The sequence below is a fragment of the Schistocerca gregaria genome, chromosome 4 (genome assembly GCF_023897955.1).
Source record: "Schistocerca gregaria isolate iqSchGreg1 chromosome 4, iqSchGreg1.2, whole genome shotgun sequence".
NCBI lineage: Eukaryota > Metazoa > Arthropoda > Insecta > Orthoptera > Acrididae > Schistocerca > Schistocerca gregaria.
In genome coordinates this window covers 737,359,999-737,382,991 of record NC_064923.1, presented here as the reverse complement: position 1 = coordinate 737,382,991, position 22,993 = coordinate 737,359,999, and the positions used below count along the sequence as shown (strand labels likewise).

At 42.1% G+C, this 22,993-nt stretch overlaps 1 protein-coding gene across 1 annotated transcript in view; it reads right to left on the bottom strand.

Annotated features, from left to right (window-relative positions):
• Positions 1–22,993, bottom strand: part of LOC126267894 (puratrophin-1-like) — a 1,105,633-nt gene that overhangs the window by 6,298 nt on the left and 1,076,342 nt on the right. Inside the window, exons 11-14 of the mRNA XM_049973204.1 lie at positions 21,859–22,035; positions 7,166–7,369; positions 2,790–3,194; positions 102–361 (exon numbers count right to left, since the gene is read on the bottom strand). Coding sequence (XP_049829161.1) covers positions 102–361; positions 2,790–3,194; positions 7,166–7,369; positions 21,859–22,035 — 1,046 coding nt within the window. The remainder of the gene's footprint in view (positions 1–101; positions 362–2,789; positions 3,195–7,165; positions 7,370–21,858; positions 22,036–22,993) is intronic.

The window sequence follows — 22,993 nt, the reverse complement described above, 5'->3', positions numbered from 1 at the left end:
TTGAATGGTAACTCCTTTATTTTAAACAACCTGAAAATCTGACTCATGCTACGCTCTTTATTATTAATGTCCTTAACTGAGAAACTGCGGAAGTTACTTACTTCTTTGGGCAGCCATCACTGCCATCTGTTGTGCTGCCGCCACCCGAGTAGCCACATTTATCGTCTCCGCCGGTACAGGAGACACCCTCGTCTTCAAAACTCTCCACAGGGTACTGCCAGGTACACGCTCGTCTCAGTGGCCTTTTCCCCACAAAGTGCTGGGGATGGTCAGTCTGCTGGTGGTCACAGCGGGTACATTCGTCTTCCGCTATGGTGGCAGACACACTGCTTTCTTCATCTTTGTTACCATCCTCGGAGCCCTGTTCGTGAATGTATGGACATATATCATCACAGCTGAGAGTTTTCAGTGCTCTATAATATGGTTTACAATTTTAATGGTTTAAGTGCAATGTATGACCAGTTCTTTGATAATTTTGTGACAGATGTCAGATTCATATATTTTTATGATTATGCGCAAATAGTTGAAAAACTGTACTTTAAAGTAGGCCCCCAACACCCTTGCTGTTTCTGATAAATAGAATATAGTGAGCAATGTCAAACTTCCATTAACTGTCCAAGATATGGTTAATAATTCAAGGATTAATGCTTAAATTCCCAACTGAGTGTAAGGGATTTGCTGACACTTTAGATAACACTCAGCTACTCAAATTTTTCTGCACTGAGAAACAGGTTTCTGATACTTAACACTTTGGTCACCGAACTTTGGTCAGAACACTGTGTTCAAAGAACTGCCCACAAATATATCTCGAGCTGTGATCTTTGTAATGCATGGGCCACCTGTTGCTCAAAACAGGACAACGTAGATATCTCACTATCTGTTTGTTGACAGGTGCTGCCTTCTATTACCAACTTCCAGAATCACTTTGAGATAAGTGGTAGCAAACATAAGAGCTTCCGTCTCAACTAAACTGAGCCAATGTTTTTGTCTTGAGGTTCGTATGTGAACTCCAAGTTTTTAAGGTTGCTGTAATTCTGATATAGAGTTGTCATGTTTTTTCACTGCATAAAATTTTTGGGAACTGTTTACAAAGAATTCAATGTTTCTGGATAAGAGTGAAATATCTTAGTAAGTCTCTAGGTGGTTAGTCAGCTAAAATTTTTCATCACTAATGTCGTTACTGCACATATTGCTGCTGTAATTACAATTTAATTATGTTTTGTGTGTCTTACTAAGATCTGTCTAGCTCATAAATCTTATGATGAAGCAGTGTCCCACATGTATTTCCAAGATTCATTCAGAGAACACGAGAAATTAGAGGGAAATCTAGCAGGAAAGAAACAACCTGGTACTGCCCTGATTTTAACATACCTCTCTGCATGCCAAAATGCTTCAGACATTTCCATACAAAAGCAAGTTGCTGAGTTAAATTGCTCAAGAATTAACCTTGAACTTGTTTTTGTCATCATTATTATAAAACTTTATCTATTGAAGAACTAAAACAAATGTGAAAAGATACACAAACAAGTGCATCAGTAACATTTTAAACACTGGCTTGCCTCAAAGTGTTAATAATTAACATTTGCATTCCAGAGCATTACAGGTTTCATAAGTGAAAACAGAAATAAAAACAGCGAAAAAACTTTGGCCTGGAATATCACTGTCTTAAGTATAACTGTGTTCCTAGACGACCAGCAAAGATGTGTCTGAATCTGCCCTGTACAGCAGTCAGATACAAACATGTCACCCTCCATACGACCAGGAACGATGGTCAGGGGTGCCATTCACTTCACAGCAGGACCCCTTTGTTTGTCATCCACAGCACCTTACAGGACAGTGGTATGTTGTCTATATTCTATGCTGTTTTGTTGCCCTTCGTGGTAATCCATCCTAGGCTTACATTTCAGTGAGATAATGCCCACCCACACACGGAGAGAGCTTCTACTGGTTGTCTTTATGCTTGCCAAACCCTGCCTCGGCCGGCAAGGAGCTGTATATCTCCGACTGAGAATGTTGGGAGAATTATCGATAAGGCCCTCCAACCAGCTTGACCGACTGACCATCTAAAGCACCAACTGGACAGAATTTGGCACAATATCAATTGATGCCAAGTTAAACTATCAGTTGCAAAGGGCCAGAGTTGGACCAATACATTACTGACTTGCTCAATTTGTGAAGCTCTCTCTCTCTCCCTCTCTCGAATAAATCATCCAATTTTTCCAAAAATTTAACCGTTTATTTGTCTGTACATCTACTGACTTACTACCCATTCTGGTAATTCCTTCTTGGTGCATCCTTTTTTAGTGTATTTGTCCACTTTGATCATGATCACAAATACATCATTTGTCCTGTCTGGGTATACTGGACTTCGTTAGCAGAATAATGGGCTTTACCACATCTACAAATGTCCACCAATAGCTTTCAGGAAAACGCTAAAGAGTTCAACATACTTTCACACATCAGTTTCCTGCAGCTCAATCCTGTCTAGCAACTGTTGGACTATTCAGAATAGTGCACAAACTCTGAAGGAGCCTCCCTTATATTGCCTTCAATAGATGTAGGTAGCACTGCAGACAGCAGAGCTCCAAGAAGGTGTACCTTCAACTTATTGTGTCATCTTCATCTTGTGAAAGTGTCAGGGATGTTGCAAATGAATTATTCTGTACACTAGCAGGTGGTGATAAGAACATGACTAGGCAAGCTCAGATTCTCAGACACTTGATCACTAGATTTGGGCTGGGAAAACCTTCTCCACTTGCAGAATAACTTGACACTTTAAAGGCTCTCACCTCCCGCTCCTCTTCACGGATGCCATTGAGGCGGCTGCCAGAGACACTCGCACCACTCGTGCTGCTGTTGCCACTGCCTGTGCCACTGGTGGCAGACGAGGCGTAGTCCGGAGGTGGCGGTGTGGGGTCACAGCAGGAGCAGGCTCGGCCCTCGGCGTGGTGGCTGCATTTGTAGATGTACGGGAAAGCACCCAGCGAGCGGCGCCGTCCCGAGCTGCAAGGTGCCGTGCTGCTGGCTGGAGTGCCGGTGGTGGCGACTGCCGCTGTCACCAGCTGGTCCAGCCCCAGCAGCAGGGCCTCGTCGCCGTCTGCATCCTCTGCCCCTAGATCGCGACGCATGCGCACCAGCCGCGTCTGTTGCTCACGGATCAGCTCCATCGTCTCTTGACACCGCGCCTGTGCCACCTGCACCACACGATTCACATGCCATATGCAACTATCTACAGAGGTATATTACAGCAACTCAGTGGGGGGGGGGGGGGGGGGGAGATCATTAAAACAGTAATAATTGGGAAAAACAAAAACTGATATCATCTGATGAAGCAAATCTAAGGGCAGGCCATGGGACAGAATTGACATATTGGTCTGCACATGATAAATGGCAGGGATGAATGACTGTTTTCCAAGAAGAAAGCTTACATTGCCAACTAACTCCAGTGACAGGTCAGGCACCCAGAAGTTTTAGTGAAGCATTACAATGCAAACCAATGGCACATTTGGCTGTTACATATTTTTAACAAATGGAATAAGAACTCTACATCAACTAACATGTAGCTCTGCTGCAGCAACCAGGATGGTAATACACCAAGCAATATACACAGGAATCATTCAGATATGTTAATTTGGTAAGTAGGCATGTAATGTTTACTGGTCACAACACATGCAAACATTTGCAGTGGACATTACAAATCAATTGAGTTAGTTCACATAAATGAATCATTCCAGGACATTTAGTAGAGATTGGACGGGGGGGGGGGGGGGTGTATTGTTTAGTAAGAAGAAAGAAAATTCATCATTATTTGTGATAAATATGCCTTCACATAAGGTATATTTGAGGGCATGATGTGCTTTGGTGGACACAGACATTTATATGCTCCCAAGTGAAATAACAAAAAGGTCTATACATGGTGTCATCCTTGTTACTAATTAACACCCTTATAACTGTGCAATGTGACATTATTTCATTGTAGAAAACAATGCCTGATCACACATGGCTCATCTTATGGACAAATAACTTAAACAGCGTATGATTCTATGCATAGGAAGGATCTGACCTAAATCCCACAGACCACATTTGGAATGTTCTCTTTGGGAGCATATTCAATAGAAGATAGCCAGCACTTTGCAATGAACTGATACATACAGGAGTTGCACAAATATATAGAAACACCAAAAACACAAGACGTTACTATGCCTAATACAATGTGGGAAACTGCTGGAGTTCATAACAGCTTCCAGCCTTGTAATGAGTAAATACAGTTCTTGTACTGTTTTCAATGGAATCTGCAAAACAATGGCAAGTTCAGGTAACTTGATGTAGGTGGAAAGTGACCACTAACCCTTCTGTCCAAAGTGGGCCACAAAGACTCCATAATATTGGCATCTAGTGACCACGGTGGTCAAGAGTGCATGCGCCAAATCATCCTCTCACAGAACCAGTTCTGGATGATGCAAGCTGAATGAACAGGGGGCCTGTTGCCTCTGAATGCAGCATCACAATGTGAACAAACACTGTACCACAGAGCTGTAGCTGGTCAGTCAAAATCGTCACTTAAATCTTGGCAATAATGCAGCCTCACAGAGTACCGATGAGCTCATAGGATACCACAATATGGCTACCCAAATCCTCACTGAATTGCCTACTATGTTCAATCTTGGGGCATAAACTCTGCCTGAAGTTAAAAGTGTAGAAGTAGACTCATCCTACCAAATGACTTAATGCTACCATATCAGATTTTCCTGTTGCTGGCATCTGAACTACTGACGAGCGGTTTTGAAATTCCAACTTTCCCTGAAATTCCCTGCTTATGGACCTCCCTTTGTGTTACTTCAGTGCTCACAGCACTCAGTTATGCGTGACTTTTCCATCTCGTCTTTTTATCACAGTCTTCGTTGATGACCACCTGTCACGATCACTCAACGTACACTTTTGTTTGCTTTGTGAATTAGAAGCTCATGTTTCTCTGTTCTCTCTGTACACAGTATAAATCCTCTATATGGTGTCTCATGAAATGCTAGACACTTCTGCTGATTACAGAAGCATCCACCATTATAAGCATGAACAATTTCTCCACGTTTGAATGCCCTGAGCTCTGTCATTATGCAGAACTCTGTTCTGACCATGACTAATATTTGCACTGTACTGAGATGTCATCTGTGGTCAAATACAACAGCCCAATCTGCAGTATTCATTTCTCATGGTGTTCACTTATTTTTGTCCAACCGCTATATCATCACTAAGAGCACCATACATTCCTGTGTGTGTTTTCCTTGCAATCTTCACACTGACTGGGGTGCTTTATGCTTGCAAAATTTATGAGTTATCAATAGTTTTCTTAATTTACTGAAATTAGTGCATAACAGTACTGGAACCAATATTACACCCTGGGGTATTCTTTCTGGCGTTTATTAGTTTTGAGATATCTCTTTAACACTTGGAATACCAACAGCAGCAGCAGAAGATGAAAGAGACACCTGCATACATTTTTCTCGCCTATGTATGTTTCAGATTGGGCTTCTGGAATTTTGTCGAAAACTTAAAATTAGTTACACTTACCAGACGAGCATTCAGAAAATTAAAAGTTAAATTACAACCATTTATCCCTTAAAGAAGTTCCTGTTAGTTACCTCATTTTCTAACATCGAGGATTGACAGCACTTTTATAAATGTAGCTCATTTTTAAGTAAGCCTCAAACTGGTGAACTACAAAGACCAATGCCAATGTATGACAGATGTAAGTTCCCCATGTAAATGGTAAGCAATCAGTTGCAAATCGACAAGCACACAGCGTAACAGAAACAACAGTTCTTTCAAAGAACGTATCTTCCGATAAATTTTGCTGAGGTTTAGCTGTAATTTTTCCAATGCACAAAAGTTGAATTTGATAGCTGACTAACAGTTATATAGCACCAAATTTATGGAAAGAAGTTATTAATAAAATAACTTATAATTTACGGTCGGTATGTAGCTTACTGATGACGCTGTATTGTGGGTTTGACAAGTCTGTCAAAAACACTAGTGTTGAGAAGTCGCCCAACATAAAAGTTTGTAAAATTGGGTAACGGCACGAAGCTGCCTCCTAAGTATGAGTCACTTTCGGCGGAAATGACACGTTCGGCGAAGGTCTTCAGTGCGGAGGGGGCATTGTCCAAGAGCGCTTTCCCTCTACGTAAAGAGATTGGCCACACACCAGCCACGCGTAGCCAATGAGAGACGAGGAAAAAGGCGATGTATTTTGAGCGCGAAAAGTTGAAACCATTCGATAATGTTCGCAGAGTATACGTAGTTAAGTCGAACCACCAAGTTGCCGCCGCAACTTCGACTTTTTTATACTATTTTTCGCAACAGGTTTCGGTGACCATAATTTGAAACCTAGCCTCGGGCCTAAGTTATCATCGGCTGCGAGATGAAGTCAACGAATGGGATGTCATGAGAAGCTCTGCTACAGGAGCCGAACAATTCAATTCAGAAGAGAATACGTCATAGGTCATTTGCGTCTCTTCAATTTGCGAAACGTTGGCTGCAGTAACATCTCGCCATTTGTAAGGGCTTGATCCTATTCCGAACGGGTTGGAGAACGGGGATAATGATCGTGTAAATGACTCTGCTGTAATCATGTTAACTTTGTCTTCACGATCCCTTCGGGAGAGACGCGCAAGGTACTCCAATATATCTCAACATAGAATAGAAGCTTTCGAAATGTGGTGCTACAGAAGAATGCTGAAGATCAGATGGGTAGATCACATAACTAATGAGGAGGTATTGAATAGGATTGGGGAGAAGAGAAGTTTGTGGCACAACTTGACCAGAAGAAGGGATCGGTTGGTAGGACATGTTCTGAGGCATCAAGGGATCACCAGTTTAGTATTGGAGGGCAGCGTGAATGGCCAAAGTCGTAAAGGGAGACCAAGAGATGAATACACTAAGCAGATTCAGAAGGATGTAGGTTGCAGTAGGTACTGGGAGATGAAGTTTTGCAGAGGATAGATTAGCATGGAGAGCTGCATCAAACCAGCCTCAGGACTGAAGACACCAACAACAACAGAGTTGCAAAGTTGGCTATTATTCAAGTGGCAAAAGTTGCCGAACCTGGACGTATTAACAGTTTCAGTCTATACTGTTAGACTGGAGGCGGGCTGCTTCTCTCGGGGCTTACCTTGGCCTGCTCGAGCAGCTTGTCGTTGGCGAGCTTGCGCGCCAGCGCCAGCATCTCGTGGAAGTGGTCCTCCGCGATGGGCGGGTGCGCCATCAGGTACTGGCGCAGGTTGCGCAGCAGCTGCAGGGCCTGCTCCGCCGTCGCCGCCTCGCCCGTCTTCACGCGCGACACGTACTTCATCGTCTGCAGCGCCCACTCATACGCCTGCAGGCACCACACCAAACAATGCACATCTCTGGCGCCAAAGATATTGGACTACCCCTCCTCCCAACACCCTGAGTAACTGATTGCGGTGACGTCGCCCGAGGTATAGTTTAAGTTGAAAGGTGATAGCTCAAGTTGGCGACGCTAGCGAATGTGAACGCCAAATAAAGCTTGAGGTAACTGACAGGCCTGTAGTGTAGCATAATGTTTACATTCGCGCCATATTTAACGCAGTTTTCGTAACAAAAACAAAACTGCACGGTAAATTCTAAAAGCCTTTAGTAGACAATGGGAAACTCCTAGACGAATTCTTGTGATGTATATTAAGTACATGTAGACCGTATACAAATTAGGAGAAAGGATATGGGGGGGCAAGGTGTCAACTATCTTTTACCCTTTTTTCCACCCACCGCATGGAGAACCAGTCGGGTGAGATCAAAGATTGTACTTACGAAAAAAGTGCCAAGCAATAAGACATAGGGCCGGATTCCTGCAGATGCCAGGTGGGCTCGGGCCTATGGCGAAGTGTTTATTTTCGGCAGATGTTGTAAAAGACGAGACACTTGCGTGGAATTCGAAAACATTTCAAACAAGCGAACAGCACCGTGTATAGCGTAGCCATTGGGTCATTGTCGAGTTCAGACGGCAGGCGATTGTTGCCGTCGCTGATCGCAACTGGTGTACGGTTGTTTCGCGTCGGTTGGTGTACATGTTTACATTCTTTTAGTCGTTAATTGTCGTCTGCTATGTAAACATGCAACACATCTTCCCAAAGACGAAATCTGAATTTCGGAAACAGTTTTTCGTTGTCAAGTTTACATGTTAAGATCTAAAGCTGATTTGCTAGCCCACTTAAATACGTTGTCTGTAAAACAGTTGTTCCTGTTTCTGATTTAGTCAGCACAATTGCTATTACTCTTTTCTTCACTTAAATATCAGACGTAGACACTTTCGTGCTCAGTCTAACATTCTGCTTCTCTTTCACTGCACAATAAATCACACACTCTAGATTTTTAGAACATTTGAAAATAAGACGTAACCTGACAATGCAAGCACGTTTCAAAAATGGCTGTGCGTTTACGGGGAGGGGGGGTTAAAATCTATTGTGGAATTGGAAAACCGATAACGAGAAATGCATTTTCAGAATCGACTTTAGAGTGTTTACGTTACCAACCAGAAATAGTACTGTGAAATCGGTTTGCGAAATCCTGTTTTGGCAGGCCCATGTAAACATAGTGATTGCGAGTGTAAGCTAATGTTTCTTTAAAAAGAAATAGCCTGGTCAACACTGATGGGCATCAAGAACACAAGTCGTGCACAAAATAGGAAACTAACTGTTGAACCGTACATATGGTTCGTAAACTAAAACCTGACTTTTCTTTGGGGATGGGGGCACGGTAAGCAGAGGTATCGGTAGCCAACTTCGTAACAGCTACGATGAACACAATAACTGTATTGTAAATCGCCAATGTTGGCAGCGGCCGGACGCAAGAACACTCGTGGGCCCGAATCCGACAGACATCTACCGGCGTCAACCGATCCTGAGCTAGGGAGCGAACGAACTACACCTGTCTTGCCATCCAGAACAGGGCCTTGTTACTTCCCTACTTCCAATGTAGTTCTTGTAACAGCGGTGTAACAACTTCAGTGCGGAGCTCATGTTTATTTAAAGTAATTCCATTATATTTTTTGAAATATGGAATTTTAATTTTTAAGTTTAACAAAAAATGACCGAAAACTACAATCGTCGAAAACAAACAAATGGGAGAAGAGTAGCGTAGGGAAAATGGTGCGGTTTGCAAGTACGTGAATGTCTCTGGCCCGGCGGGTAAGGTGAAATTTCTCGTCTAGCATCGAGAGGTCTGTCATCACAGCTGTATTACGCAACTGAATTTGCGTTACCCGGTTCTTTACACCTTTCGCTGCTAGACATTAGATGCATCAAACGAATGAATCATCACGTTTTTTTGATGTTGTCCTTTCATGTTTATCATATCCGGGCTGGATACACTAGCAGTGTTAAGTAACTACTTTAATCCGTAGAAACTATCAAGCAAAACAGCGTATTCGTAAAAATCTGCCCAAGTTTCTGAACGGAGAACCAGACCTGACACATTCAAGGCAGAAGCGAGTTGTCGGATAATACAAGAGAACACTGTCGATTACCCGACAAGAATGCAATCATTCTGGTGCTGAAGCAAAACTCGTAGTGGAAACTTCAGAAAACTGACGCTCAGTCCAACTCAATCATGTGCGTTTTATTTACTTTGACTAGCCGGCACAACAATATAGGACATGACAGATACCTTACATAAAAATATATATCTTTACAGTGTGGTAAGAATCAGTCTGAGAAACTCTTAAGGGAGTTCCAGGGGAGGTTGTGCTGAGAAATAATTGTTAAGAAAAAATTCAATGCTTTGCGCAGTTTCAGGCGTTTAGCACTCAATTTAGCCAATTGGGTCACTGCGCGAGCAAAATCAAAGACTTGCGGAGTCCTTAAATCGTCACTTACTGAAACGCTCATCGGCAGTTACGTGTGCCTCTTTCGGAAATGATAAATTAAAGCAAGGTGAGCTACGCATCTTTGCTTTGAGGAAACTAGAATTTCCACATGAGAACATCTGATTGCCTGACTTCAATGCTAACATTCGACCTTACTTTATGTTTTGCATACCTATGTAATAATTACTTCTTTAATGTATCTGACATGTCAGACTGTTGATCCAAATGGTCAAAGGACGAATACATAATACGTTCGAAAGACTTATGAGAGTATTTCGAATTACATGAATGTTAATCTTGCTTGTAGAATATTAAAAGCAAAGACTGCAAAGGCAAGGCGATGAAGAATGAGACATACGAAGCCCCATGGGAAAAAAAAATCACTGTAGAACCAACTGTTTGCGAGGTATTTCCTTGCGCAAAAACAAAGGTAAACCTATTTCCAGAAAAAATATACCAATTAAATAAATTGAGCGTTAAGATACTTCAATTTCCTCATGATCTTATGTATCGGAAAGGTACGATAAAAACGTCATGTGGTGTGATAACATTTCTCAAACGTATATATCTTCGCACTATTTGTGAAACTAGGAAGTTCAGTAAACTCGTATGTATACAGCCTTTTATAAATAATTTTGCCGAACTTCCAGTTCACAGCGTGGTTCATTCAGTGAAATAACATGCAAGATACTGTCTTTTTTAATAACCACCACCACCACTTACGTGAATCTGTAACGCACATGGCCGTGACAAATATCAATCCTCTTAATATTACAGGAGTTTAAATGAAATAATTACTGAAATGAAAGTGTAAAGAGATTGGTGAAGAACATAGTAAAAAAGTAGAACCTATACTTGTCCCGAGAAAAAGTAAGCATAAAAGCATTCAAGTCAGGTAAAACTGATTTATGCAGATGCATGATTTACCAACAACTCTTCCGTTTTAGAATCAGGTAAAACAATTATAGTATAGACACTTCGTAGCTTGCAATGTTCCCAATTCGCCTTCCTCGCGGCCGTATTATGAACGCCTTATGGCAGCTGCCTTGGTTGTTATAGAGTGAGCCAAATTTAACAGCTTTAACTGACAGTTCAGTTTTGTCTGCACGGTATGCGGAAGGCGACAGTAGCTGCAACCGTCTGAATTCAGACCGAGAGCTTCCTCAAGACAACTGCCGCAGCTCTTAAAGACGATCAGGTTAGTCGGTTTAATGTCGTTGAAACTGGTAGCGTCAACCGGGATGAAGAAAAGGTCTTGTGAATCAAGACCGTAAAAAACATGAGCATTTGACAGGTTTTCCTATAATACAACGCGTGGCTACCTGTACACGTTGTAACCCCTTACCGTAACTAGCATAAAATAATTTCACACCACGTTTTTCGTTTTGTCAACATATGAAGTGGCGTAATTGCCACCATACTTATGACCAGATGTTTATGACGTCATCGTCTGGTCATGACATGAGTTGCCATGCACTGTCAAAGCCCTCAATGATAACATGCAAAAGAGTGGCTTTAGTTAAGTCTCCAAATCTAATGCCGAAGATGCATTCCAGAATTTTACTCTGTTGATGTTAAGACTTCAATACGTCGAAGCATGTAAACAGCTGATTATCTATCGAATAGCTTTCAACGAAGTATTTGTTAACGAGTGCGATACAGCTGTCAGACAAGGCTACATTATGTCAGCAATACACTTTCACGGTTGCTGATCATGGTAATAACACGACAGGAACTTCAGATTTATCTACAAAACGCTCTCGTAACCGACGGTCGCAGTTTTTTCACCTTGTCGAGACAATACAATGGTTAAAACTGCTCAAATAAAAATATTTTAGAAACGTGTTGAATGGGGCAACATTAGGTAACAGTTAGCAAACAGATCTTGTTACAACAGAACTTAACTGTCCTATCGAATGATCGAGTTATGTAATAAAACTAAAAAAAATTGCGTTTCACGTTGATAACACTACTAAAAATACTCTAAACACTCACGCCACAGATTACGGCGACTTTAAACGATATATCCTTCGCGTTGTCACTTCGCTCAACAGAAACCATCTCGTGGAACTTCTCAGTTGCAGACACATACATTTTGTCACTTCTCATCAAAAAGAATGTGTACACGAAGCAAAATGTAACGAGCAGTTGAGTAATGGCACTGGAACCAACAAGGACTGGGAAAGCGACGTCCAGGTAACAACACAAACACAACCACAGCGCTAGCACAGAGCAACTGGCAACTAAAATCATCACACACGGTCTGCGCTGGTAGAGGATACTGGCGTTGTTTGCTTCGATATCCAAAGAGCAGACAAATGTAAACGTCATGTCGTTTGTTCTTCCCCTACTCGATCCGTGCCGATAGAGGGCAGCGATGACACGGGAGTAGTAATGTTACCTACATACACGTTTGAAAGCTCTCACGAACGACTAGCAAAAAGAATTGTGCGGCACTACTAAGTGTGTAAAAAGACACAGGGCTACTATCGCGTAACCACCACAATCTGGCAATTTTTTTTAGCAAATATCTACGGCAGAAAAACCTTTTTTCCTACAGTTTCACGATATGAGTTATGGCCCGTAACAGCGACGGCAAAATTTTACTGTGGTAGTCGAGGGTAAAAGAAAAAAGTGTAGAAAGAAAAACAGGTACCGTCTGATTTATTTCTATTTCCTGGTATGGATTGCTACAGATGATGTTTTGAAGTGCGATTCACATCTTTAAAAATAATGAGAATTTAAATGTTGTTGCCCCTTGTTGGATGTCAGAAGTCGTTGCATTAAATTGCAAACTAATAACCTCTGCTCAAGTGTAATCAGAAAGGATTTCCGCGAAGAATTTCGTATTGTTGATAAGCTCCTCAGCAAAAAAAAAAATCGTTAGAATATGGTAGAATGAAGGTCTCTACCTTAATTAAGTTGAACAGAAATTCTGGCCTTTGTATAAAATGTCTACGTTAACATGGACGCCCCTAATATTTCGTAAGAGGCTCGAATTTCCAAACCCGACATTCAGCAAGCAATAGAGGACAAAAGTGTGACGACAGATTGATCCATAGCTTGTCTCGTAGACTGGGTTAGTTTAAAAGGTGACAGTTCAGTTGTGAGCCCACACAGTGAATGTCATGAAAATCATTTTGCTGTAGTTATATTCACGTCCCCGATGAACATCCCCATCTTCTTACTATGCATTGATATTTTCAAGTTTTTAATATATTTGAAGGCGTCAATAACAAGAATATTGACGCCCAAAACCCTCATACTGCCGCGGGTACCAAGGTGCTCAATAGTATAAAACAGGCGTGTTATATGACGTCATTGTCGTACTGACTGACAGCGTCACAAAACAAAGGTTACATGTTGTATGTATAATACTTCTGGTAAACGAGACGCAAATAATCATAGTGTGAAATATTCACCGCTTCGAGTACAGCCACTCCCACAAACATTGTCTCGAATATCTTGAAGCTTTTATGGAATGTCTTGGCTTACATTTTCCAGATTTCACAACGGCGATGCCTACGTCAAAATCACTGCTGCCACCAGCAGACGCAGGATATCATTTCACGAATAACTGTATTCTGTTTGCAATCGTTGTTACAAATTACCGACAAATTAAAAGCCACACTAATTTATCCAAGTTGGGATACAGACTATAGAATATTCAGATTACTCTTTCAACAGTATTACTATTTTCTGAAACTGATGAGACAATGTAGCACATTCGTTTCGGAGGTAGCCACATCGCACTGCTGTAATAGACTAGAAACAATGTAAAAAGATTGCTAGAAATATGTTAACACGCCAACAGCAAATGGTGGCATAGCCGAAATCCTAAATAGATGTAACTCACTGTATATACTGCAGACGATTTAGTTTCTCACTATCCTAATAATATGACATCTGGAGGCAGCACTTCCAAAACTGTCATTCTCAACAGAAACTAAAAGGATTGTCAGCATTAACGTACAATAATACTGAGCAATATTTAAGTCTGGTTAGAAGTATTGGACGATCATGTCGCTACTGGGGTGGTATTGTTCTACTTCGCTACGAAAGAAAAAAGCAGGTTGGAAGCTATTGGTGTAAGCGGTCGTCAAAAATTCACACACGAACACTTGTGGCGGGAACAGTGGCTGAACGAGAAAAATAATTATTAGAACTATTTACACGTTTGTGGTTCAACACTGATACATTACTGTAAAAACGTTGGTTCTTATAGACGGACTTCCGTCGGTATTTAGTAAGCAACGACTTCACAGAATCATTATTAATTTTCCGGTTTTTATATTTATCTGCCCTAACATTCCACAATATCGACAATGGTTTGTACATTTAGACGCAGTCTAAAACGGACGACCTTTATATTTGTTTTCAACTCATTTTTGCACGTAAACACAACAGGGAACACGAAATAGCCTAGATGCTGCACTTCAATGAAACGCGTGAACGACTGGGAAGGATATTCTTAATACTGCCTACAGACGCTACAGCATTTCCCTGGTAGCGCAATATATTTCAAAACTTTCTGATAAGCGTGAATCATTGCACAGCTTCTCCACCTTTCCCAATATACTGACCGTCTAGGTGTCGCTTAACGAAAACAATTCTAAGTCTAGCTTCGTTCGCCAGTAATGAAAAACCGACAAGCGTTATCGCAATACATGCCAAATCGGACAAAATACGTCTTACCTTCAAGAAATTTAAGCATGTTACCCACTGACAAAAGGAATATTGTTTTTCATTTCAAGAACTTTGGGCTCGCATTACTTTATGGATACTAAGTCTTTTTTTTTATTTTTTCAATATGAATAGCATTACCTTTCTCCAGAAAGCGGCGAAACGTGCTAAAGCATCCAGTTTCAACGTTCTCCCACTAGAAGCACAGAAACAAAACAACAAATCGTAGCACTCAGTTTGCTTGCCGCGGACTTAACTGGCGTGGGGGCACAACACTGTTGGCGCACATGAAAAAGAACCGCGCGGCAGCATGAAAAGAATGCCGCTTACTGTGGACCAACAATTGAGGTCTTCGTATACGACATAATCAAACGACGGAACTGCAGCGAACTTTTAACATGGGGGAAATAAATTACGTATTCAGAGAGCCCATTGGCCTTGTAAAATATTACTCGATCGCTATTACCCTCACAATGGCATACACTGTTTTGCCACTTGTGCCACGACGTAAAAACATCACGACTGACTAAACTTCTCAGGCGTCCTGTTTCTGGCGGGAAAAGCTTCTGGTTCTGTTTCGTGCCACACTCCAGTTATCTGTTTAAAAACATTGTTCTTTGTAAGTCGGGAAGGGTACTAAACACGAGGATGAGAACCACTTTCCGTTTATTGCAGATAACGCTTGAGTATTCAAATAAATAATATTAATGGCGTTACTGCACACATATGACAAACAGTGAGTTTCATAAACAGTTTTCAATTTTTTATGAAACGAGCCCTGCTGCTGTAGGTACGCCACGTTAGATTTGTACCTGCCCTTATTTGTTCTAAAAGAACAAAAATACTTCCACCGGCTACGCGTTACTAAACATTGTAAAGACCTCTCGAGAACTAATTAATTGTTCTCTAAAGGATTGCCGCTGGTAACTGCCAATAACGTTTATGTCCCTGTAATGGTACTAATAGCATTATATTTATTTATTTAACGTCTCTTTGCTACTGTACTCCTTAGCGAGGACGAATTACTTCAGTTGGACGACAGATGGCGGACTCAATTGAAGCCTTGTTGAAGTGATTTCAGGTGGTCTAGAGAAATCACAGACCTCCTGAAAGAAGTTTGGGTGGAGCGGGACACTGTTCCAGCCGACAGTTCTCACACCGATAACTTGGACACCTTTAACCTGCTATATCCGTTTGCAAAGTGGTGAATATCGTGCATTACTACGTGCTTTTCCCCACTTTGAAAGTTCTTTCCTTTACACAGCCAACTTCCAAGAGAACGCGGATCTTTACATTCAGCGAAAGAAGAAACCCTTATCGACCCCGAACCATGGACGGACCCAGCAGAGGCAGATGCCTCCCCAGAGAGAGAGAGAAAAAAAAAGAAAATCTTACTAACTTAACTCGCATCACGCCTGCCACTGAAGCATTTGAGGAATGGATCAGCTAGACCTTGTTTCATAGCTCTCCTTCTACAATTTCCGTTCCTTCCTGTTACAGTTCAACACATCAGAAATATTTTTACTAATACTTTATTCGTATTAGAGAGCGATGAGAACAAAAGAGAACGCTACTACCCTCAACTTTGACGTTAGCATAGTGCAATTAGGCTACCTGACGAATACGGGTAAATACTGCGATCGTACCACGAGAAAAGGCTAGTGAACGCTATGTACAACTTAACTGTCCCAATAAATCTCGTTAATGGTCAGCGGGTTCATCCGCTGATAATGTGGGTTCACTTAGTTACACGGATCAATGCGGTTTAATCTGTAACTCAGTGTGTCAGAGAGCGTCTTTCACCAATCTACATGCTTAAGAAAACTATCATTTTCAGAACAACGTCTTTTCATAACCGCAACCCATCACAGTTTGTCGGCACCTAACCGTTAGTGAAACACGTATTTATTGACATTTACAAATGACGTCAGAATGATTGTACAGTGTTTCAATATAGTGTTTCCAATCCGAAGTTTACGTAACATTTTGTGTAGCTTGCACATTCCTTTTTCGTAATAACGAGCTTTTTTAAAATAATTCTTTAAAATATGTTTGTCCAGTTTTAACATTACCACTGCCCACCCCATTGACGGCTTCTTCCTGTTAAATGCTAGGTATACGGCTCAGTGTTAGTGAAGAAATTTGTACAAATAAAGCAACTTGTAATTGATTGCTTCGTGTGTACATTGTTCAACTTGCCGATTTTAAATTACTACTCGTAGCTGTGCTTAGATGCAAGGGATAACAGCCAGCGAGACTGCAATATACTGCTGCCGACGTAAATAACGAGAGTTGCTTCAGTTTAACTGGGCCAGATCAGTCACCAGTCATCATTTTATACTTACTGCAACCAACATTCTTTGCGACCTGCTTTGCTTTACTCGAGTCTTGTGCCTTTCTGCATCTTTTGATTCCAATGAGCTATCATACTAGTTAGTTCTACGTACGAGTACAAGTAGATCCGGGTTCCATGCACTGAGATGCCAGCGCCGAAATTTATCTAGGCATTTACATTTCTTAGTCTATGTGCAAAGCTTCCTTTCGTGCAACGCCAGTATCCATACTTCAAAGGTATAGTATTTCAGGCACATTCAGCTACTATTCTGCAGGGAATAACTTTAGAAATGATGTACGTAACTCGTGGTTTCTCCTTTTGGGTAAAGACTTGAAGTGGCGCTACAGTCAGGAGCCGAGCGATCGCTACGGCCGCAGGTTCGAATCCTGCCTTGGGCATGGATGTGTGTGGTGTCCTTAGGTTAGTTAGGTTTAATTAGTTCTAAGTTCTAGGCGACTGATGACCTCAGAAGTTAAGTCGCATAGTGCTCAGAGTCATTTTTGTGTTGCGCAATAAGTTCACAAGTCTCGCTTGTTGCTTGTCAGTATTATTTAGCTACCTATTACGTACTTTTTTCAGTCTATCGAATACCCTCTTTCTTCACCTCGTCACGTAAAAAGCTTTTTTCATGCACTGAACCCAATTGGCTGTGTTAACTCGTTTTTATCTATAAACGAGTAAAAGATGTAACAGCTGACTAGTTTGGTACAAAAGTCTAACAATTATTTAAGTTGCTTTGGTTTTCGAGGTGACTTCTCACGTGAGAATCTCGACAGTATTATCTGCTCGAGGCTATGCGCTAGGAGCCTCCATTAGCCCGATAACGGGAGAAGAAAGTGGGAAGAAAAGCCGCCGCCGAATGCGATACGACCGTATCAGGGAACTGTGACGGCGAAATCCCATTCTGTTGAGTGTTTTCCAAGACAATGGTATACGGGAGAACATTCGTTTGCCACTTTGGAGGAGGAAGGTAGAAAGCGATAAGGCCACTTTCGTCCATGATTAAATGTAAAAAAGACAAACAATAAAGCTGACGATTTACTATTTTTATAAACTTAAAGATATTTACAACTGTCACGTCACTAACATATTTAAAAATCATATAGCAGAGGAATATTTATTTCATGTAAATCGGTGCGACGGAGTACCATTACCGTAGAAAGAAACAAAATATATAAAAAGTAAGTGACGCTTACTTGTCAGTCTCTTGAAAGGCAAAACTGGATCTTAATGGCTCCCCATTTCCCCGAGTCTCGAAACTTGGAGACAACTTTTTGCGCGTAGCGGCTTTGTTCTGATCGATCGGTTTGATCCGATTCGGTGGAAAAGCAAGCAAATGTATCTTGTAAACATACGTTAATATGAAAATGTGATGTTAAAGATTTTTTTCCTCCAGAGTATATTTGTTTTCCGGAGAATGTCGTAGTTCGTAGAAGTATATTATAAAACCTGGCACCTATCTTAACGCTGTATTTATTACAGAGGTTATTCCATTCCATAATCGGCTGACTGGTACAGCAACCGGTTTTCATAATTATATAAAGAGATATCCTCGGTTGCAAAGTTATGTTTTATGTTTTTATTTTTATTTCGCAACCTAGACTGTCTCTTTACTGCATTTATTTTTATTTGCTGTGACTCTAACTGCAGCGTCAATTCTAAATGGACATTTGTAAGGGTCTAATGCAGGTTGACAAAAGATTTCAATGTGACACGTTCCTTTATGAATTGGGCTTTTCAGATTGTAAGGTTCTACGCTTCTCGCGAGCATAGCGTTTGGCATGGAAAACAATGCTAATTTTTTGCAGGAATTTGTTTTATTCTTAGTGATGTACACGGTATTTTAATTTTATGTGACTAGTTGAAACTGGTTCTTATTAATGAGCAACACACACGAGGAAAAATTCATAGCACCAATATTTCCCTGGTTCTCCTCTATTTCTCATAAATTCCAAATAAGAAAAACGAGAGAGCTCTCAGAGGCAAGTTGTAGCTTTGAATCTTTGTTCATCCGGGCTCTACGATCTGAAGACACTATGGAGTGTACTAAAGAAAAGAGGTTATCCTATACACATCATAAAGGTGCTGAAATATATGTACACAGGTACTAACATAATAATTAAAGCAGGTGAAAGAATTCCACATATAGTACCTGTGAAGCAAGGTGTCAGGCAAAGATGCAGTTTATCACGAACATTACTTAATACATACATTGACGACATCATAAGAAGATGGAAACAAGAAGTAGATCCAGGGTTAGAGATATCACAGCATGGAAGGGCAAACACAGCCTTATTGCAGACGATCAGCTTACTTTATTTAACGATGAAAATAAATTACAATATGCCACACCTAAGTTGCACCGGCTGAGCAAAGAACAGACTACGGAAATCTCAAATAATAAAACAACGGTAACGGCATTTAAAGGAGTTGAGCTAATGAGATCAGAAACTATTACCAATAACAGAATAACTGAACAAGTCAGCAGTTTTAATTATTTAGGAAACCAAATAAGTTGCCAGCATAACAGAGATGTAGATAACAAGCTGGTGTTCCAGGAGGAATTTCCAGTATATTCAAGGATGTGACAGAAACGATCATTCGAAGCAAAGTTGTAGTGAACATGGATTCTAAAATGCGCATCTTAAGATCTATCAACGTGCCTTCATCTTCGCTACTGAGAAATACATCTCTTCTGCTCTTAAGGTATGCATTTTAGACCGCATGCTTACTAGACTATTTTTTTTTGTTTCGTCCATACTAACTGTTCCAACAATGTGGAAAACAAAGAGCTTGCAGCAGAAGAGATTTGTTTCTCAGTATCGAAGTGTTCATAGCTCTTAGCCCGCATCTCGTGGTCGTGCGGTAGCGTTCTCGCTTCCCACGCCCGGGTTCCCGGGTTCGATTCCCGGCGGGGTCAGGGATTTTCTCTGCCTCGTGATGTCTGGGTGTTGTGTGATGTCCTTAGCTTAGTTAGGTTTAAGTAGTTCTAAGTTTTAGGGGACTGATGACCATAGATGTTAAGTCCCATAGTGCTCAGAGCCATTTGAACCATTTTTTTCATAGCTCTTATGGTATGCGTTTTAGAGCCCCTGTTTACTAGACCTCTTTGCTTCGAATGGTGGTTCCTGTGATATCCCTGAATAATGGTCACTTCTGCTGCGACGCACTGTACACAGCGCTACCATTAATAAAACGGGTAAAATGCAGTGACTGATTCCTGACTGAAAATGGAGGAAAAAAAGGTCTTTTGAACATGTGTCCGGAAATGCATCTTTGCCACGGTAGATGGCGCTGGCGAATGACAGTTCCTCGGACCACGTGTGACGCGTTCCTCGTATGTTGCAGGCTGTGTGATTGACAAAACGTACTGTAAGCAGCAGAATGGTCCGGTAGTCATGTTGGGAACAAACCGAGATTGTGTTTGTGTACGGCCAAGCAGATGGAAACGGTCGAGAGACAGCACGGCTATACCAAAACAAGTACTCTCGCAGACAACAACCACATCACACAACATTTCAGGTCCTTTTTGTGCGTTTGTGTGATCATGGGTTCTTTCAGACAGACGAACGTGGTCTGTGCGTGCGCCAGATTTGGGGCTTGTACTAGGGTTCATCTCAATGTCCTGTAGAACCCCGACTGCCAAATCTGGTGTACGCGTAGATCGCTGCCTCCCTGCACGTCCGCCTGTCTGAAAGGACCCGTGATCACACGAACGCCCTAAAACGGCTCGAAATGTTGTGTGATGTGGTTGGTATCTAGGTTCAAATGGTTCAAATGGCTCTGAGCACTCTGGTACTTAACAAATGAGGTCATCAGTCCCCTAGAACTTAGAAATACTTAAACCTAACTAATCTAAGGACATCACACACATCCATGCCCGAGGCAGGATTCGAACCTGCGACCGCAGCAGTCGCGCGGTTCCGGACTGAAGCGCTTAGAACCGTGGTATCTAGGAGCGCTATTATTTCGGTATAGTTATGCTGCTTCTCAACTGTTCCTCCTGCTTGGTCGCACATAAACAGTATTCGACTCGTTCCCGAGCTGAATACCGGGCCATTCTGCTGCTTACAGCACACTAAGCCAATCACGCAGCCTGCAACACATAAGGGACACACAGCACGTGGTCAGAGGAGCTGTTATTCCTCCGCACCATCTACCGTGGTAACGATGCATTTCCGGACACATGTTCATGGGACCTTTCCTCCTCCTTTTCCAGTCACGTATCCGTCCCTGCAGTTTGTCGGTTTTATCAGTGTGTACCCTGTATGTGGCACTATTAATAGAACCTTACAGAACAGTGTTAGACTGGAAGCAAAAGTAGAGTTTTGTAAAATTATGGCTGTGACATCTCTGTTGTGAAACTACGGTTCTGACAAACAGGGATAAGAGAAAAATACAAAGAGCTGAAATGAGTGTAAACAGTCTTCACGGGTTTGCCACCGGATGCCATTGTGCAAATTCCACGATATTTCCTCGGAGCAACTGTCCGACATCTTCAGGTAATTGAAGCTTACTGGTGGCTAGGAACAGCTGACGACTGACGACAATACTGTGGAATTTGCACAATGTCATCCGGCGGCAAACCCGTGAAGACTATCTGCAACATATCCACTGGGAAAGCTTGCAGAGTCACAGCTGAAATGAGATTTCTAGGATCAGTGAAAGGCTGCACATGATAAGCTCAGATTAGGAATTGGCAAATTAGAGAAGAACTGATTGTTGAAGGGATAAACACCAAACATGTGGAAAGAGCACGTGAGCAGAATGCCAGGACAAAGGGTGATGGAACAACTGTGAAGGTACAGTACGAAAAGAAGAAGGAACATTGGTTGGTCCAAAATGAAATTGGCTCAACGATAAACTTTGAAGACGGAACAAACAGTTAGCCAAATCCTTGAAAGTGAAGAAGACGATGATGGAATCCACCCCATTGCTGGGTTGGTGCAGACTGAACTAGGCTCACCTTGTCGAGGAGGCAGAAGCAGCGAGAGGTGTCCTCGAGGCGCTCCCGCGTGTCCTCGAGTCGTTCGCTGAAGCCGAGCAGGTGGGTCTTGAGCGATCGCGCCAGCTCCCGCAGGCCGCCACTGCGGGCCTCTCCGGAGCACTCCTCCAGCAGGTCCGAGCCCTTGTCCAGGTGGCGCTGCAACACCAAGGAAAGCACCGCTGCAGGTTGTTCTGTCAATAAAAGCTTTCTGGTCGAGGCAAATATTTGAAGTGGACTGTGGGATCAAAAACTGCCTTGTCGCAAGGCCAACATACCCAACAGCTGAAAACATACTGTGAAGCGCAGTAATAAGACATACTTTGTGCTGCCCTTCGTGTTAAGCTAAAATGTCTCTTGTTTTCGAAGGCGCAATTCGTGTAAAATGGGGCAAAAAATGGTTAATGGATCGCGTTTGAGGCCAATTGGATAATATGTAGAGTGTGTTTGAAAATCTTTGCATCAAACATCTAGGGCTGATGGATCACATCATGGGGAACAACTTTTGTTGGAGACAAAGTTTTGGCTTTCGCTCCCTGGCGACGGTGGGCATCGTTTAAGACTGGTTATGCCCCTGAGCGCGACACAGAGTGGGCACTATGCAGTGTTCCCATGTAATGCGTGTTGCCTACCATCCAGTCATCTGCCCCGTGCGAAACAGGGGGAGCGCGCGGACACGGAATTTAGCGGCAGTCAGTAGCGAGCCAGTGGGTGTGTTGGACCTTCCACCGAGCTACAGTCCCCCTTGAAGATGTCTCCTGCAGACGGGGACGAAACGTTGGGAATTAACACAGAAATCATCAACCGCCCACGGCATAACAGCCCGGATAATTATAATGGATATTACGGAGAAATAAATTTTTTGTCGAAAACGGACATATAGTGACTGGTTACCTTCTATCCTCGCCATTTCGCTATAGAAACAACGCCGGTCCTGAAATGCTTGTACTGAGTATTACTATCAAAAAAATGTTCAAATGTGTGTGAAATCTTATGGGACTTAACTGCTAAGATCATCAGTTCCTAAGGTTACACACTGCTTAACCTCAATTATCCTAAGGACAAACACACACACCCCTTCGCGAGGGAGGACTCGAACCTCCGCCGGGATCAGCCG